This window comes from Gracilinanus agilis, chromosome 6 (assembly GCF_016433145.1).
Source record: "Gracilinanus agilis isolate LMUSP501 chromosome 6, AgileGrace, whole genome shotgun sequence".
NCBI classification, from domain to species: domain Eukaryota; kingdom Metazoa; phylum Chordata; class Mammalia; order Didelphimorphia; family Didelphidae; genus Gracilinanus; species Gracilinanus agilis.
This window is the reverse complement of record NC_058135.1, coordinates 59,099,642-59,119,081: the sequence shown is the minus strand read 5'-3', so window position 1 is coordinate 59,119,081 and position 19,440 is coordinate 59,099,642. Positions and strand designations below refer to the sequence as shown.

Genomic DNA, 19,440 nt, shown 5'->3' with positions numbered 1-19,440 from the left:
TCATTTTCCTTTTTACTCTTAGAAGTATGGTGGGAAGCAGACAGTTTGTGCTTTCCACTATCTTACTCCTTCAATCCAACACATTACTTAATCTCCTCTAACTAGAACAGTAAAAATAATTGGGTTTCTCTCCAGCCCCCACATTTAATGTTTCCTTATTAAGACAGAGGGAAAAACGATATATGACCCCAAATAGGATTTATTGGTTTTAGCAAAAAAACCCAGCCAAATAAAACCAGTTTATCAAATCAAACTTTTATCTGAACTGATGAACACCAGAAAAGTACTCAAGTGGAACTCAAGGAAATCTTGGTGCCTACAGAGAAGAGAGAGGCAGAAGTAATGAACAGAGCACTGGATTTAAGAGTTGGAAGATTTGGGTTCAAATCTCACTCTTTTACTGGTTGGGTGTCCATGGATTAACTTGAGTCTCAGTTTTTTAATCTGTAGAACAGTGATACTAATACCTATGTTTCCTAACTTACAGGATGGTGAAATTTAATGAATAATGATTTCAAACCCTAAAATGTCAGCTACCACCATGATTATCATCATTGCTATTTTGAATAAGTATTAATGTTTGTGTTTTTCCCCCCAGTGGTTCCCTTCCCTGTCCCCCCAGCTTTGCACTTTCCCAAGAAAGCTGAAGTCTTTTGTGAGTTAAAAGCCTTTAACCAAGGTGCCAACCATCTAATTTTTACTCTTAGCCTCTCTGAGGGCTGAAAATATTCTTGAAGGTAGGCTGAGCAGAGGCCTTTGATTCCAGAAAGAAAGTCTTTTTGTCATCTTGGGGAAATTCTGTTTTATTGAAGTTATTTTCCTCAGAGTAATAAAAAAAAAAATTGGGGAGGCAGAAGACCAAAGCTGAATTAAATTCCAGCACAGATGCTTACTAGCTGTGTGACTCTAGACAAGTTACAAATTCTATTACAAATTCATCTGTAAAAGAGAAAAAAGAATACTTGTAATGACTTTCTCACATGGCTGTTGAGAAAACTTTATATAAAGCTTTAATTTACAGTCCTAATAGGAGCTGTTATTCTCAGTCACTTTTAAAGATGCTCACCTTTGTGTGTTGTGAAACTGAGATGGTGTCAGACTAGGCTACAATAAGTGTGGCAGTGGCTAATTACAACTAGGGAAAGGGAGGAGGAGCTCAAACAACAATAGCAGCACTAGCGAAAATACCTTTTTTTAAATAGGTCTATTCCTTTCTTTTTTTTTAATTACATGTAGAAATAATTTTCAACAATTGTTTTCTGACATTTACCAGAACAAATATCTAAATATCTAAACTATGCCATTTTCTTACTAAGTAGGCTTCGGTAAAATAGTTTGGGGAATACACCATGTAAAAAGCAAAATAAACTCTCCATCCTGGGAGGTAGAAGAAATAACAACAGAGAATTCTCCTTTTCCCCCAGCCAGATGAAGTACAATCACAAGAGACTGTATAAGACCTGGACTTCTAGGAGGGTAATTCTGAGAAGCAGTTCACTCAAAAAAAGCTCACAAATGGCTCCCCACACACACACCTGGGTATACTGCTGGAATCCAGAGTATGCTGGGTTACTAGGTTGTGCTCCAGAACTCAGTGCTACATTCTGATAACCAGGTTGAAGAGTTGGATACCCATAACCAAAGGGCTTAGTGGGTTTTGCTGCCTGAGGGACGGAGGGAGCAGGTGCTGGACTGCTGGTCGATGAAGAAAGTGCATCTAACAAAGAGAGAAGTACACATTCAGCATGCTGGAAACAAAATTCAAAATTAGCTATGCCCAGCTCTATGGACCCACCTTGCTAGTCAATGGCATCTTTGATTTTGTTTTTCCTTTCTGACAAAAGCAGGAATGTGTCAAAGGGTGAATATCAGAGGAAAAATCACTTTCCTTGCCATTAAAATTGCTGATCTCTCCCCCATCCTGCCCACTTTCCTGAAAACAGTCATAGCAAATAAGGCAACCACGGTATACTGGAAAGGAGATGTATAGAGAACAAAGAATTTGGAATCAGGGCCTCAGGCAGAATCTTGACTCTACTCATGACCTCTATGATTGCTGGCATGCCAGTGAAGCTCTCTCAGCCCCAATTTTCTCATCTGTAAAATGACAGGGTTGGAACATAGTATTTAAAGGTACATCTACAATGTACCTTTAAATAAACTTAAGACTATACTCATGAACAATTCCACTAAGCAGGTCATTCAAATCCAGGGAGGTGAGTAGAAGGTGATAAGATAGCCTGAAGGTGTGTCAAGGTCAAGTGATAGTTACTTGTAAAAAAGGGGGATCTGGGAATAGTTGTGGGATGACTGAAAGGGCCACTCTCTAAACAGGCAAACAGTTAAATGATATGACTAGGCATTTCTCAAAATCTCATCAGATTGGCAAAAATAACAAATGTTGCCCACTGATATACTCTTATCGAAGACATGTTCCAGTCATTTTGAAAAGCAATTTGGAATCAGGACCAAAGTTAAACAATAGAACAGGCTTAGATCAAAGAAAGAAGAATAAGGACTCTTATGTACAAAAGTATTTATAGCAACTCTTTTTATGGTGGCAAAGAATTGGAAACTGATAAGATGGATGCCCATCAGCTGACGAATAGATGAACATATGATAGTGATAGTACTACCATGCTATAAGAAATGACAAATGGGATGGTTTCCAGAAAAACATGGGAAGACTGAACTGATACAAAATAAAGTGAGCAGAACCAGGAGAACATTGTACAGAATAACTTCAATATTGTAATGATAAACAACAGTGAAAAACTTAGCTACTCAGATCAATACAATGATACATGACAATTCCAAAGGACTCAGGATGAAAAAAAATCCACCTCCAGAGAGAACTGATGGATTTTAGATGCAAATCAAAGCATATTTTTCCTTTTATTTTTCTTGCTTTTTTTTTTTTTTGGCACCATGGCTAATATAGAAATAAAAAAGTTTATGCTAGAAAAAAAGGTAACTTTGGAGACAGCAGTTTCAGCCAGAATGTAGAGATCTGAGTAAGGGGGGAAAAAATGGAAATAGCCTTCTTAGGGAATTTAGAGTATACAGCATGATAGCTAGCAAGGTGTACTTTTTTTTTTTTTTTAAAGATAGATATGGCCATGTTTATAAGCAATAGGGAAGCAGTCAGGAGACGTGGAAAGCTTGAAGTAAGAAAGGAAGAGCTGCAAAGGTAAAAATTTTCTGGAGGTGATGGGATAGAATGGGATCTTGTGTGAGAATGGGAGTGAAGCAAAGGATAATGGCAAATTGTACCTTACTGATATGAGATGAAGAATAGGGGAGAAGAGAGAGCTCTTAGCAAATGGCTTCATTTTTTCCAGTGAAATATGAAGCAATGTTCTTAGCTGAGAGGGCGGAGGGAGGAGAACTATGGAGGTTTGAGGACAGATGAAAAGGTTTGGAAAAGCTATTGTGAGTGAGATTGTCGATTAGGAAGGCACTGATGGATTAGTGGGATCAGTCAGTACAGTTTTATGAAAAGCACTGGATCATTGCTTGAATGGTGGAAGAGAGACTGCAGAGGCCATCTAATCCAATCCTCTCATTTTAAAGAGGGTCAAGATTAAGTCTGTGATCATCTCGTAGGGTAGCTGTGGCAGGGTAGAACAGAGCATATGAAATGAACAGGTAGAGGAACTAGGAGGTTAAGGTCTTTGTTTGGAGGCAGTATCAATTACATTCAAGTTCCCCAGAATGGGGGCAGGAGTTGGGGAAAAAGAGAAAGACTGTAAAAGCCAGTCCCTAAACTCGTTGAGGAAAGCAGGAAAGTGTCCTAGAGGTAAGTGGAAAAGAGGGGCCAGAATTTTGATTGGGTGGTAGATATCAACTGAATTAACTTCAAGAGAGGAGAAGTTACTGAATGATGGAGATGAAGAGAAAGAACATGAAAGTAGCAATCAGGGAGCAAAGAGTATTCCAACTCCCCCAACTTAACCAGTTAGATGGATACCTGAAAGTGCAATCAGCTCTAGAAAGAGTAACCAGAGACTATGTCTTCAGATGACCAAAAGATAAAAAGAATGAAGATGAAGAAAAAATTTAGAGGGTATAAGAATTCTTTATTTTATATAAGACTTATTCTTTGTAAAACTTAAGTTTCTACAAGGATATAATCTTGCATCTGAAAAAAAACCTCTTAAAAACAATTTTGGTAAACCGGCTTCAATTCCCCTACTGTTTCTGATAATACTAAGAGCTGGACACCCATACCATTTGCTGTACCTCTTATTTCTTCTGTTGTTCCAACCTTGAAGTGACATTGGGCCTGAGATGAGCCCAGTAAACAGGAATTAACTATGTAGTTCTCAGCTTACATATCCATCTCTCTTTTTTCTATGGTAAGGGGCAACTTTTATGGGAAACATGCCTGACTGTTTTCATCCTTTTTTAAAAAAAGAAAGAAGTCAACACTGGCTACTGATATGCCTGAAATTGTTGGAAGGCCTGTTTGAACATCTTGAATCTAAAATCCTTCTCCAAGATTGTCTTAAGCCAGACAATGCATAATGAGCATTGTATCATATGTGAAGAAAGTAAGGACCAAAAACTGAAATCATTTTCACAAGAGAATATTTTTGAGGGAGAACAAAGGTCTAGAAAAAGGGAAAGAAGGAGAGGAGGTTGGTATCAGATTAGTTTTTTGAAAGTTATCTTGTGGAGGGGTGAAAATGCCAACTATTTAGCACCATATCTTCTTTTCCAAAGCAGTAATGTGATAAAATTGCTTTAGGGCTCTTAAGAGATACCAGTATATGTTGTTCAAAATTATAAATGAAAGCAAATGATAATTTTTTCTTTGATGAGAAACATCACTAAAATTCTCTTCCTTTGAAAAGACAACTTCATTATTTGTAGACTAGAATGCCATGTTTGGGACCAAGGCTTTTTGATCCTGTTACAGATAAAATGCCTTATTCAAGGGGTTGGAAAACTACAGCTGCTGCCTGTTTTTGTATAGTTTGAGAGCTAAGAATGGTTTATTTATTTACTTACTTATTTACTTATGCATTTATTTATTTATTTATTTGCCTGCTTATTTATTTATTTATTTGTTTGTTTGTTTGTTTGTTTGTTTGTTTGTTTATTTTATTTTATTTTAAGCCCTTAACTTCTGTGCATTGACTCATAGGTGGAAGAGTGGTAAGGGTAGGCAATAGGGGTCAACTGACTTGCCCAGGGTCACACAGCTGGGATGTGTCTGAGGCTGGATTTGAAACTAGGACCTCCCATCTCTAGGCCTGGCTCTCAGTCCACTGAGGTACCCAGCTCCCCCCCTAAGAATGTTTTTTAACACTTTAAAATAGTTTTATTTTATTTAAAAATATAAAAACCATTTCTAGCACCTGGGCAGTAAAAAAAATCCAAAACACCAGGCAATGGGGTCGACATGTGCTTTATCCTAATACAAGGTCTTCCTGGAAGTTTAAGAATTTTACAAGTTATTGATCTAGGAGGCAGCTAGGTGGCACAGCTGATAAGAGCCAGGCTTGGAGGTGGGAGGTCCTGGGTTCAAATTTGGCTTCAGATACTTTCCAGCTGTGTGACCCTGGGCAAGCCACTGAACTCCCACTGTCTAGCCCTTCCAGCTCTTCTGCCTTGGAACCAACACACAATACTGATTTTAATATGAAAGGCAAAGACTTAAAAAAAAAGGCAGTTATTAAGTTACTGATAAGTCAACTCACCCAATGTTTCACCTGGATAGCTCCCACCTTCTAGGACATCAAAGCTATTGGGCACAGGAGAAGCACTACTGGTTGTAGAAGAACTGTCAATGGCTAGGAAGAAAAGAAAACCAAAATAACATTAGTAAAAAATGTCAAATTTTTTGAGAGGAAGGTTGTTGGCAGTTTGATAAAGATGCTTTTTGTAGACTAGAGTAAGAGTCTTGCCTTGAGAAATCAATAAAATGACTAATGGTTAAGGACAGTTTGAATGAAGGTGGATTTCTGTTAAAAAGGAAATGCATGGAGTGGAGACAAAATTTAGAGCAAAAGAGACTGCCTAAAACTGAAATATAAGCAGCCAAAGAACAAAGGAATATGGGCTTTAAAGAGGAAACCAAATGTAACAAAAACCCCATTCAAACTTATGAATAGCCATTCAATGTGACCCCTCCAGGTTAAGCTAAGAGCTGCCTCTAACAACTGGGTTCTTTTGGAGGGAAGATGAGAGTTTATCTCCATTCTGCACAATTCTTTAGCAATCTACCTTCCTGACCTCAAGACAATTCCTTTTAGCTTGTAGCATTTTTTTCACCAGAAAAAGGGTCAACACTCTGTTCTATTTAGCACAAAAGACTCTGTGAAGGTATTGTGGGAAATAATGTATAAAATGTAAGCTCTGGGTCAACACAAGGTAACAGTTTATGGGTTAATTTAAAGTGTACATATTTACTAGGAAATTTGACTGAAGATTTAGGAAGGGGATCTGGTGGTAGGTCATACAGCACGGACTCTCTGAACACAAATCCTCATTAAACAGACAGATGATATCCTGGCCCTTTGAAATTAATTATAACATAAGGGCTGTTCCACCCCTGAATTTAAAATTATGTTTTTGTTCTATAATTCTAGTGCTAATGACAATGTTTACCATATATTTAGAGCACCAGACAAAGGGCCAGACACCAGAGCTACGGGATGACTTCTATTATTAACAACTCTCTCAGGACTTATAGGACTCTGGCCTCAGTATTCCTCCATCTATAAACACCTCACATGCACCCTACGAAACTCAAAAGAAATGTGATCGTGCGTTGGCTGTGGGAGGAGCGGTGAGAGGAGGGGAAGGAAAGAACATGAATCTTGTAACCATGGAGAAATACTCTAAATTAATTAATTAATTGACCCACCCACCCACCCCCCATTTGTTATCAGGGGCTATGGAGAAACAGGCCTTCCAGTGAAGCCATGAAAAACCTATCACAGATTCTTATAGCTTTTCATCTAGTTGATATACTAACTAGGGGATCCCCTGAGGATGTCATTACAATAGAAGAGTTACCTATATAACACTATTCGAAAAGTTTTGTGATAACAAAAAACTCAGTGCCATTAGGGAGTGGCTAAACAAATTAAAGGATATAAAATATAATGAAATATTCTGAAAGGACAAGGGTTTTTTTTTAAATGAGATGGCTTTAAACAGCAATATACACAAGATGTCTAAAAACTTGCAAAATAAATTGTAATAATGAATTTTTTTTTAAAAACCAGCAAAACTAATCATGGCCACACAAGATTTTTATTATTGTTAAAAGCTAACTCATAAATTTTAAACCATAAATAATTTGGAGTTTATATATGATTTTGTGTACCACTGATTTTCATTTTATTTCAATGTTTTTGTTAATATCTATTATGTTTGGAATTTGAAAACAAAACAGAGTACTACTATGCTAGCCTAAAAAACACTAAAGCATTTAAATCATGATCTCAAATCTAGTTAAAGTTCTGATAATACAGATTGACCGAAGAAATAGTATTTTTAACTCAGCCAGGTTACCAGACCATGGTGGCTCTTCAAATATAAGAAACACCTGTCCTCTTAAGGTTCTTATCCAATGTGAGTGATTTCCCAAGGGCAGGGCTGACAATCGCTAGCCAACCTAGACTCTGGTCAACACTGATTCAATGCTTTCTAGTGTGTGACTTTGCTTTTATTTTAAAAGTGGATGAAATCTTGTTCTTTTGTTTAGTGGAAAAAGTGATGCTTGTCTTCTGTAGAAGGATCTTGATTTTTGCCACTTGATCTTGTGATCCTACACAAATCATCCTCTAAAGATCTATAAAATGAAGAAATTGGACTAGACGACATCCAAGAACCTTTCCAGTTCCAACATTCATCATCCAACAAAAACAAAGGCAGACTTAGGAAGAAATTGTTCCACAGGTAAAATTTTTAAAAACTTTGCAAATAAATATTCAAACCAATCCACAGATTATGATCTGGCCACTACTAAATTGCTTCTAAAGCTACCAGTAAAAAAGAAACTCCTACACATCTTATCATGAGGGATCCTTCTAGGTTCTCTACAATAGGAGACAGTAAATAAGTATCAAGTTAAAAACTAGGAACCAAAAGTGGTCTGGGTACAATCATCTCTCTTTCTTTTATAGCCACTCAGGCTACAATACTATGTGCAACTAGGGAGGAAAAAGAATGAAACAAAGCCCAGAAGTGTGAGGAAAGGATTATATATAATCTGGATTATATATAAACCCTACAGAATGTATTATATATAAACCCTACAGAATGTTTGGCTCCTAAAAAATAAGTTTGGTTTTTTAAGAATAAATAACTAAATGCTCCCAATAATTAAGTCCAGCAATGTGAAAACAAAACTCAATTTCAATGCAGAGAAATTTCCTCCCAAAGTTATACATGTTCACAAAGCAAGTTAAAAATAAGGAGGATAGGGAAACAAAGGAAGCAGGTGGGAGATCCATTAAAGATGAGAAATGACTTCTATTTCTGGGAGAGGATGTCTCATGAAGTGTCATTCAAACCAAGCCTTGAAGGAAGGGGAATATAGCTAGGGGTCAGGAAGTAGTGGTGAATTCCAGATAGAGGGAGCAGCATGAACAAAACCAAGGAAATAGGAAAAATATAGGCTATATCCAGGAAATACCAAGTAATTCATCTGTTTGGGACACAGGGTTTGTGATGGTGAGAACTAGGAGATAAGGTTGGAAAACTGTAGCTAAATTGTGGTACATTTTGAATGTCAGTCAAGGCAACATGGATTAAATTTAAGGCAAAGGGCCACCATTATAGGTTTCTGAGTAAAGGGAGGCTGCAGTGACTGAGCTTCCTAGAAGATTAATTAAAGTAAAGAGATGGTGTGTGACATGGGAGTGAGGAAAAGAGGAGCTATGAAGTAATGGAGAACAATTAAAATTGATCCAGGTGAATGATATTGGGGCTTAACTACAATGGCCAGGTGAGAAATGAGATGAAGATTAAAAAAAGAAAAAGAAAAAAGATTGCAAGCCTATGTGACAGGGCAATATCAGAGCTGAATTTTTGGCAAAAGCACTCTTAGTTTTTATATGCCATTACAAAAAACTGGAAGCTGAGGGGGTGCCTATCAATGGAGAATAGTATTACAAAAAATGGTATATGAATGTAATAAATTATTATTGTGAAAGAAATGATTAGAAATGGCTTTAGAGAAAGTTTGGTAGACTTATATGAAAGGAGGCAGAATTATATTTTAGTGGGAACAATATAGAAATGAACAATTCTGAAAGTCTTAACTCTGACCAACTGTTAATCCATGGGATCAGTGATGAAGAAAGTACCCACCTTCTAGTAGAGGTGATGGGCTAATATGTTGAATGAATCACACTGTTGGATATGGCCAATATGGGAATTTGTTTTTGATCAAGTATGCATATGTTACAAGAGTCTTGTTTTTCTTTTTTGGGGGGTGAAGGGAGAGTGAGAGGGTACAAAAATAAAGGCTTGATAATTAAAACAAACAAACAAACAAACAACTCTTACCTTCTGTCTTAGAATCAATACTGTGTATTGGTTCCAAGGAGGAAGAGTGGTAGGCAATGGGGGTTGGGAGGTAAGGGCAGGGTCACACAACTAGGAAGAGTTGAACCCAATTCTTCCCATTTTTAGGTCTGACTCTCAAAGCCAACCCAACTGCCCCCAATTAATTTTTTTTAAATTTTTATTTTTAAATATTTTCCTATGCTTCATTTTCTTTCCCTCCCCTCTTCCAGAGCTGACAAGCAATTCCATTGGGTTGTACAAATGTTACCAGATAATTAAAAAAAAAAAAGTTTTAAAAAAAGTGACAAAAGAAGCCACAATGGCAGGGGGACAGGAATTAGGAGACAAATGAGGAAGTAGAAGTAATTTAGTTAGAAGTAGTTAGATGTTGATAAAGCTAAACTTTTTCATTTTGCCTTCAAAATTCTCTAAGGAATACACTTTACACTTTTTTCTAAACAATGCTACATGTGCTAGGAATGAAAAAATTTTTTTTCTAAAATAAATTAATAAATGGGGAAAGAGGATATTTGAGACAACGAAGGGGGGAAAAAGTAATGATGTGGCCATGTTAAAATAGTTGGGCTTAATCTAAGTTACATACTCTCCACAGACACAGAAAACTCTCTCTATACACCCTGGATCTTAACAGAATTGTGTGGCAAAAAAATGATCAATTGGTGACCAAGCTTCCTGGAGTTGCTGCTATAATTGCAGCATATATATCTCTATATCTCTATCTCTATCTATCTATCTATCTATCTATCTATCTATCTATCTATCTATCTATCTATCTATCTATAAAATATGGCTGTCAAACCTTTTTCTCCTTTCCATGATTCAGACTCAAAGGCTACATTACCCCCACCTCAAGCAAAACTTCTTTCCCCAAGAAAGCCTAAAGTCCACTGAGGACAAATGAGATAGCATCAAAGTGTGAGGGGAGACCTGGAAATCAGAGAGAAGATTCCCTCCATTTAGACTTGCCTAACTATGTTTTTCATGAAAGCTAAGTACCAGATGCAGGAAAAAAAAAAAAATCTTGAAAATAATCCCATTATTTTTCCACTTTGATTTTTTAAAGTCTCAAGCTAAATTTATTTCTCCATGAATTTGTTTTTAGGATTAGATTGCACAATAGAACAATGTTTCAATTTGCCCTTTGTAGACTAATTTATGTGAACAGTGCTGTTTAAACCCTGTCTCTTACAGATTTATAAAGAACAATCTTTGAAGAAAAATTTTAAAATCACACATGCACTGTTTTCCTTATTGTTTTAAAGAATCAAGTCAGTTAAGTAACCCCATTAGAAAAACTGACCAGAAAAAGAGAAATTAAAGTAAATTTAGTACTATTGTTAAAATAAAAGACTTACAAATATTTTGTGTCTTGGCCAGATTTGAAAGATTTAAATTTTATAAAATTTTAATTACAGAAAATATGATTGAGTTGATTTTCCCCTACGCAGAAAAGACCCCCCCCATTGCCACATAGATCAGACAATAGATCCTATTTTGAAATGCATTTAAAAAAATAAGGAGTGATTATTCTCAAGAAAAAAAGTTCATGAATGATCAGTGCAGAAATATAATTTTTTCTGCCAAAACTGACTAGTTGTAGACTTGTTTTGAGGTAGAAGTGATTATACTATGCTGCCTAACAGTTTAGTGCTAGGGGAAAAAAAAAAGGTCATTTGTAAATGTTCATATTTCAAAGAAAGTAATGATCTTTCATATATATAAATTCTATGAATTGTAATCTTATACTACTCAAAAAAACAACCCCCCTCAAACCTCTTTCTTTCCCTGTTACCACTTGTTCCCAGGCTGTTTTCCCCTTCTGTGTCAGTCCTACCCAGCTCTCCCTTTCTCCCTTCTACTGAGTCTGTGCAAAGGTTAACAGCATCCTCCGTCCAGAGGCTGCTTTTGGTGGAGCCCAGGCCCCTCTCGGTCCTGGGCCTTCTCCCTCCCTCACTAGTGTCATTATTGTTTCTATGTGGTTGACATTCATATCTAGTTCCCATGCTCTCTTAAGCTGTAGCCTCACATCCGTAGCCTGTCTGCCAAGCACCAGCAGCTGTATGTTCTGCAGCGAACTCATGATGTCCCAAACAGAATTCCTCAGCTTCCCTTCAATTTATGCACCCCTCTGCCTTCTATTTCCCTACTGAAATCTAAATGATCTAAATGGAATTGTGTGGCAAAATTCTATTCAGGTCTCAATTCTATACTTGTAAAATCTCCCATCAAAGCTTTTCTCTCTGTTCTCAGACCTCTATGACATCCCCTGACCCCACTTCAGGTCCTCAGCGCCTTTCACCAGAACCACAATTGTCTTGGAATGGTCTCTCTGTTTCTCCTCTCTAAAGTTCACTTTTTAATAGTTTTGCCAAAGTCCAAAAACATAAGTCTGACCAACTTGCTGTCCTTCAAAGATCCTCACTGCTTTTAGGCTAAAATATAGACAGCTCAGTGGTGCAATGGATAGCACTAGACCTGGAGTCAAGAAGACCAGAGTTCAAATCCAACCTCAGATCTTAACTACCTCTGTGACCCTGGGTAAGTCACTTATAACTCTCAACTTCAGTTTCCTCATCTATAATATGGGAATAACGAAAGTATTTGCAGGGTGGCCGAGAAGATAAAATGAGATGTTTGTAAAGTACTTTGTGTTTAAACCTCAAGTGCTTATTAAAGCAATGCTATTATTACAAAACTTCATTGCTGGACAATTAAAGCCCATCTCTTCTTACCAATTCCATGTTCTAAACTCTTCTCTGACCTATATTCTTTTCCTAAAGAGTGTCTACTATTTGCTCAGTATTAGGATATTGTTCAAATACAGCACATAACTTCCATATTCATGTAAAAGCAAGATTTTGGGCACTAGTCTACAAATTCAATTGCTATTTGTAATGCTGCTCCTATAAAACAACTTTTGGAGGGGAGGCCAAGTAGCTAAGTGGCTAAAGCTCCTGGTCTGAAATCAGAAAGACTCATCTTCAAGGGTTCCAATCTGGCCCCAGATACCTCCTGGCTGTGTGACCTTGGGTAAGTCACTTAAAGCCCTTGTCCTTATGCCAGAGTTGTTACCAAGACAGAAAGTAAGGGTTTCAAAACAAAACATTAGGGGCTGTGGAAACACTAACCAGAGCACTAGGGGGGAAAAAAAAAGCTTCTGATTGTACCTCTTCCCCACTCTAGAATGGTGGGGAAGGAGCTCACTGTGTTTGCGTTTCCTTTGTATGGTTGGCAGTACTGCAACATAAAGGACATTCCTAAGTCAGGGCATTCTTATGACTGCAACTGCTGTGCTTATCTTCTCAGATGACTGTCTCATTCATTTGTGAAGTCTTGTGCCTTGTGCAGATCTGTGAGCGAGCCACTCAAGGAAAAGGGTTGTGTAGTGTACTTTTTACACATCTCCCACCGACCTGGCACAGTAATGCATAAAGCAGGTTAAATAGTTGCTAAATTAAAAGTTAGTCTCCTTAAGATAAAAGTGACATTTTTGAGGAATAAAATAGTAATCTATTCTAATCTTTGAAGGAAAAGATCTGAGATATGTTCTATTCTTTTCTAAGGCAAATTTGACTAAGAGAAGGTCAAAAATGGAATTAAAAAACAAATTTTACCTGGAGACCTCTGTCCTATGTCAAAGTACTTTAATTCAAAATAACTAAGCAATCATTCTATTAGACATGACGTGACATTTTAATCTGTTGTGTGATATCAAAGTTGCCTAAAAACAAGTTACCAATAAAAACTGGTTCTCCTGAGAGTTCATCTGGACCTGTGTACGCCTTGGCCTTTCACAAACATGGAGACTATATAACTGACAGAACAGGGGAACACTGACCTCTGTTTACTGGACATTCACATGACCATTTCCTCTCTTTTTACCTCTTTGATTTCTTATTTTCAATTTGAGGATGCTAAATGTTCCATTTCTAAAGAACAGCAGCTAGAGGAATGTCCTTAAGCAAAAAAAAAAAAAAAAAAAAAAAGGTGATATGTAGAATAGAAATGAATATGATAAACAAAAAGGTTTAGGAGAACAGATGATTTCTGTCAGCTCTGGTAATCTAGAGGATTTTTATTTGCTCAAGACTCATTTAGACTTACTTTCTGACAACCCAGAGCAGATAGTAACATCCCACGGAAAAATAAAAATTCTGCTTCTGACAGCTGTCCCTGGCACAAAATAATTTTATTGCCCTTATGAGTACAAGTTAGCAGAAACTTAAAATGAGTAAAGTTTTTAAAAAAATGTTATTTAGTTTTGTTCCCTATAATTTGAAGACATAACTTTTAGATGGTTTAGTACAAAATGTTGATATGCTCTGCCATTTTAGTTATTTAGAAACAATCAAAAAGGCATAAAGAAGTTAAAAAAAATAATAATTTTGACTTTCTAGGAAACCTCGCAGCAATAGAGTTTAGTTAAAAATGCCTTAATGCTAACATTACACTATTTTTTGAGGGTTTAAAAAGATTAAAAAAAAAAAGATTATTTGTAATAGTGCCATGATTAATTACTACATGAACTTCTCTTCTTCCCTCCTCTTCACCAACTGATGAGAGGAAAGTGCTACTGGCACCATTTACTCCACAGCCAACATTAGGATCAACTATGAAGTGTAGAGAAAGCAAGATATTTAGCAATGATGGCTATTAACCAACATCCTGTTTTTTCCCACCTTTGCAGCCTTACCTTACTATAAAATGCAGAAACATCACTTTTAGGCTACTCTGCTCTGAATTAGCAACACTTTAAAAAAAAAAAAAAAAACACATTTTGGAGATGGGTTAAAAGGGGTAGAGGGGGGCGGAAATTAGTCAAGATGAATGCAACTGGTAATAAATAGATAGGGGTGGGGTGGAGGAAGCAATTAAATGTTTCATTCCAACTATGAAAAGCAGCTTTTGACAAGGTGTCTTTGGCACATAAAGCTAACTACTTGTCTTCATTCTATAGACAAGCAAATTGTGTACTTTGGCAAGGAATCAGACATCCTGAATATTCTGAACTTTCTAACCAGCTATCACGTGGCAGATTTAGCTCAATTTGAATTCCCAGGTTTTGACTATGTTGAGATGTATCAGATTCTAGTGAATTTTAGAGGGAACTGGTTCATGGATAAGCCTAGAGGCATCTGAATGAGGTCATAGGTTCAAATCTGGCCTCAGACACTTCCTAGAAAATCACTTTACTTTGTGTGCAAATAATACTTTATATGTAGTTCAGTGTTTTCAAAGAGTACAGGATTCAACATCAGAAAGCCTGGGTTCAACTTGTGGATCTGTTGCTTCCTAGTGCCTAGTGTAACCATGGGAAAGTCATGTTACCTAAATGGGACCCAGTTTCCTCATTCGTACAAGGAGGGAGCTGGCCTATATGGATGGAGGCCCTTTTCCATCTAGGATCCATCTATTACTTAATGGTTACCTGAGTCATCTAAAACAATATAAAATAATTCCTGAAAAGCCACATATCTCCCCCACATTATAATAATTTAATTCATAATTTATAATTCAAGTTTAAATGTAATGTGTATTCCTCCTTGCTACCATAATAAAATCTTTCTGTCACCTAGATGTGAGCACAAAGCTGGCTATGTTCACAGATCTTACAGAGGCTTTAAAAAGCCTACTATATGGGGGCAGCTGGGTAGCTCAGTGGATTGAGAGCCAGGCCTAGAGACGGGAGGTCCTAGGTTCAAATCCGGCCTCAGCCACTTCCCAGCTGTGTGACCCTGGGCAAGTCACTTGACCCCCATTGCGCACCCTTACCACTCTTCCACCTATAAGTCAATACACAGAAGTTAAGGGTTTAAAAAAAAAAAAAGCCTACTATGCTCCAGGTGCTGGGGAAAAAGGGACAGAGACAATCTATTTCCATAAAAAGCTTGCATGCTGCCAGGAAATTACAGGTACTCTTAATGATCACACATACTTACTGATTTTGGAAAACCATGGCACAGAAAAACCCCACCAATAAATGGCTACCTAATTGCAGAGATTTTGTAGAAATAAAAAACCAATAAAAAAAACTTGCACAAAATTCAGTACATAGGGATAATATCTACACATGAAGAAGATTTACTCTTTCAAATCTCTGGGACCTCTGACCATTTTGTATACATACTACTCTTCTTACTAACAAAGGGAATCTTATTCCCTTTATCTTTACCAAAAATATTTAAGCTATTAAAAGAAGTTACAATATAAAAGTGATATACTAACCAACTACTCAAAGACTTCCTACCCACTAAAGGCAAAAGGAGAAAATCTAGTTCAAGCAATAAAGGGTGACACTGAAGAAGACTAGCTTATTGAGCAAGTTATCAACAACAATCCCCATTTCCTGTCAACCTAATAGGAAATGGACTAAAATAGTTCCATTCAAATGGAAACACCATGAAGGAAGGATTATAATGTTGAGTAAAAGTGAGACATAACTAAGATTTTGGAAAAATCAATACATTTTATAAAATCTGCAAAAATATAAATGCATTTGTATATCTACAGTAAAAGTGTAATCTACACATTGCTCTTCCTCTCAAATATTCACCTTTTCTGAAAGGTAAAAATAATCTCACGTAGTTTAAATATGAAACAGATAGGATACCATGGGTTGCAAGGTTTCTAACAAAATAAATCCCACTAGGTGAGAATATGGTGGAAGGAAGAATCATGGTTCAATAAAACAGCTATGGATGCGAATACTTGAATGGAACCTCTAGCTTTTCTGTAGGATTCCACCAATGAAGAGTAGAGAGAATGATGCTAAGGAGATTTTGTTAGAAAACCACACGGATATGCTTTTTTTTTCCATTTTTTTTCATTTTTTTCATTCATTCATTTTTATTTTTTGAAGCCCCTCACCTTCTGTCTTAGAATCAATACTGGTTCTAAGGCAGAAGAGCAGTAAGGGCTAGGCAATGGGGACTTGCCCAGGGTCACAGAGGTAGGAAGTGTCTGAGGCCAGATTTGAACCTAGGACCTCCCATCTCTAGGCCTGGCTCTCAATTCCCTGAGCCACCCAGCTGCCCCCTGAATACACTCTTCTAATTGGTAACATGTGAGGTGGTCATATGTTTGTGTATAGCATGCAAGAAAGGGCAGTATCTGGGTCTAGTAGACTCCTATTAAGATGGGCAGGTGACTTCCCCTAAATAATCTCTTCCTTTCCCTATGCCATTAAGCTTAATCAAATCCAACTCTATAGATTTGAATAGAACATTGAAGAAGCATGCAAAGTAGATACCACAAAGCATTATGCAAATATGCCATAAGACTCAGCCAGAAGCTTGACAGCTAGTAAAAAAAAAAAAAAACCTCTTTTGCTCTAAGATGGAAGAAATGCAAACTGAATCATAACTCTTCCTCTCAACTTAAGGCTTACACTGTCATCCAGAAATAAAGTAATGGTGAAGTTTATGAAACAGAGAGAAAAAGGTCATATCAGGGATCATACAACCTCTTCCACCCAAGCTAAATTTCATTTTCAACTATATACTTCATGGTGCCAAATCCTGAAATTCTAAGTTTCCATGTTTTAAAAAGAACCTAGAATCCAAAGTGCTAGAAATACAAAGAAAACGAGCACAGTTTGAAAAGATCAAGAACTGGTGTAAAGCTAAAGCAGACCTGCTTCCTCATCCTCCTCCTCCTCTTCCTCATCATCTGAAGTTGATGACGAGGGAGTTGGTGCAGAGCTAGCTGGGTTATTAACATAGTCATCATACTGCATGCCTGTGAAGTGGAAAGCACAAACAGGAAAGATGAGAAATCAAGTCATGGCATTGCATTTCAAAGTGAGAGAGAATTCTGGCATTCCGAAGGACGACCCACCATGCACAGAACCAAATGTGTTACCCAATCTGGAGTAGCTAGATTACCTGGGATAAGCAGTTTAGGAGAAGCAGCTTTGACATGGACTGATTTGGTTAAGCATTAACAGAACATCAAAGTACATAGGAGCACACATTACATATTTCACAGAAGCAACCAGAAATTGTTCTTCTTTGGAAATTTTACTGATGCCTAACCATCTTCCTCAATTTGGATCTCAGTGAGTATCTGTGATTCATTTCTTTTTAGAATATAAGTTCCTTGGATGTCAGGAGCATGGCACAACAGAAAAAGCATATATAGACTTGGAGTCAGAGGCCTCAGCTTCAAATTCCAGTTCTGCTACTTGGATTGACCATAAAAAAGTGAACCTCACCCCCACCCTGACTGTAAAACGAGGGTATGGGACTAGAATGACTTTGTAGCTCTTTTCTGGCAAAGGCTGTATAGCAACTGGCCCCACTTCGCCTCTAATGTTGTCTTGGTAGAGGTCCAGTTTCTATCATGAAGGATGGGGATGGGATGGGAAGAGGGAAATCACAATTGAATGCTTAATAAAAATGATAATTATCTATGTTCTTACAAAGACTCCAAATCTTAAATACCAAAATAGGCAGAAACTGTAGGCATGATCCATGCACAAACCATCTCAAGCTACTCTGCCCCTACTTTGAGGATGTGAAAGAGACTGAAATTGACTTCCTAAGAAATCTAATCCAAGGAAAATACAACAAATGACAATTATGTTTCCCAGCAAATTAGGCTAAAAAGAGGTGAGTCTCTTCTATATTTCATTAATTAGGTAAAATTATGATAAACTTTGAATCTCTTCAGGATGCTAACTCAAACTGTTCTTAGAAGGGAAAATCTGAAACTTTAAGATGAACTACCAAACACTTAAAAGAAAAGTTGAAGAAAAATCTGATGGGTCCTCCTTGAAGACTGTAGGAATAATGATCCCAGTTGTATTTTGGCATTTAGATGTTTTCTGCATTTCAAGTGAACAGATTTTTGGTTTTTGGCACAGTAGTCACTTCTAAAAGCATGGAGTTTAACTCTTTCCATTTATAAGAAATAAATGATCTCTGATGGGGCAAAAGATAAATGTAAGATGATTTAAAATTTTTGGTTTATCCATTAAGTCTCAAGAGGTCATACAAAAAAAAAATCTACTACTTCTTGAAATATTTAATTGTTAATGTAAAAATGATAGGTATTTTGATAAAAATAAATTAGAAATGTGAAAAAAATTTCTACAAATGGAATTTGGGCAATATGTAATGTCGGCTTTGGCTTCTCAATCAAATTGTGGCTTGATGTTCTAAGAAAAGTTAAACTAAGTGCACACTTAAACAGAAATTATACATTACATACAATAAGAATGTCATGATTAAGCATGTAGTTTGTAGGTTAACACGAAATATTTATAGAAGAGATAAATGCATTTGATTCTAGGATTTAGAATTTTTAGGGGTGAAGGAAGCATTTTCTCTATCATCAGGAAATATGCACTTTAAAGAGATAAGATACATAAGATGTACATGCAAAATGTCATTTCCAAATAAGCAATAATTGTCTATTAGGAAAAAATAAGAAACAAGTTAAAGTGTTATCTGTTTTGCTCAGTTACCATAAGTCAATGAACATGACAGAACCAGAAGTGAAATACACTTCTCCATTATTGAATAGGCTGCTGGTAGTCCAATGCCCAATTTAAACTTACCAATGGCAAAAAACAGATGTCACAGGCCCAGAAAACCTATGCAACTGCTGACTTGTCCTCCTTGCTAAATCAGATTAATTAAAAGCAAATCACAGGTCATTTTCCTTAACTGAGATAGAATGAGGTCAATCCTTTCTGAGAGCAGAACTGCTTGAGCCTGTTCCTAGATAAACTTTTCTATTAGCATCTAGTAGTCCTTAGAGGAAAAGAGAAGAAAAAAAAGAGAGAAAAAGATAACGAGCTCTAATAGATAGAAGGGTGTGTGTGTGTGTGTGTGTGTGTGTGTGTGTGTGTGTGTGTGTGTGTGTGTGTGTGTGTGTGTGTGTGTGTGT

At 36.8% G+C, this 19,440-nt stretch overlaps 1 protein-coding gene across 1 annotated transcript in view; it reads right to left on the bottom strand.

Annotated features, from left to right (window-relative positions):
- The window catches only part of SEC24B (SEC24 homolog B, COPII coat complex component), a 91,001-nt gene that overhangs the window by 34,150 nt on the left and 37,411 nt on the right, over positions 1–19,440 (bottom strand). The window contains exons 4-6 of the mRNA XM_044681640.1: positions 17,182–17,286; positions 5,718–5,798; positions 1,536–1,717 (exon numbers count right to left, since the gene is read on the bottom strand). Of these exons, the coding sequence (XP_044537575.1) occupies positions 1,536–1,717; positions 5,718–5,798; positions 17,182–17,286 (368 nt within the window). The remainder of the gene's footprint in view (positions 1–1,535; positions 1,718–5,717; positions 5,799–17,181; positions 17,287–19,440) is intronic.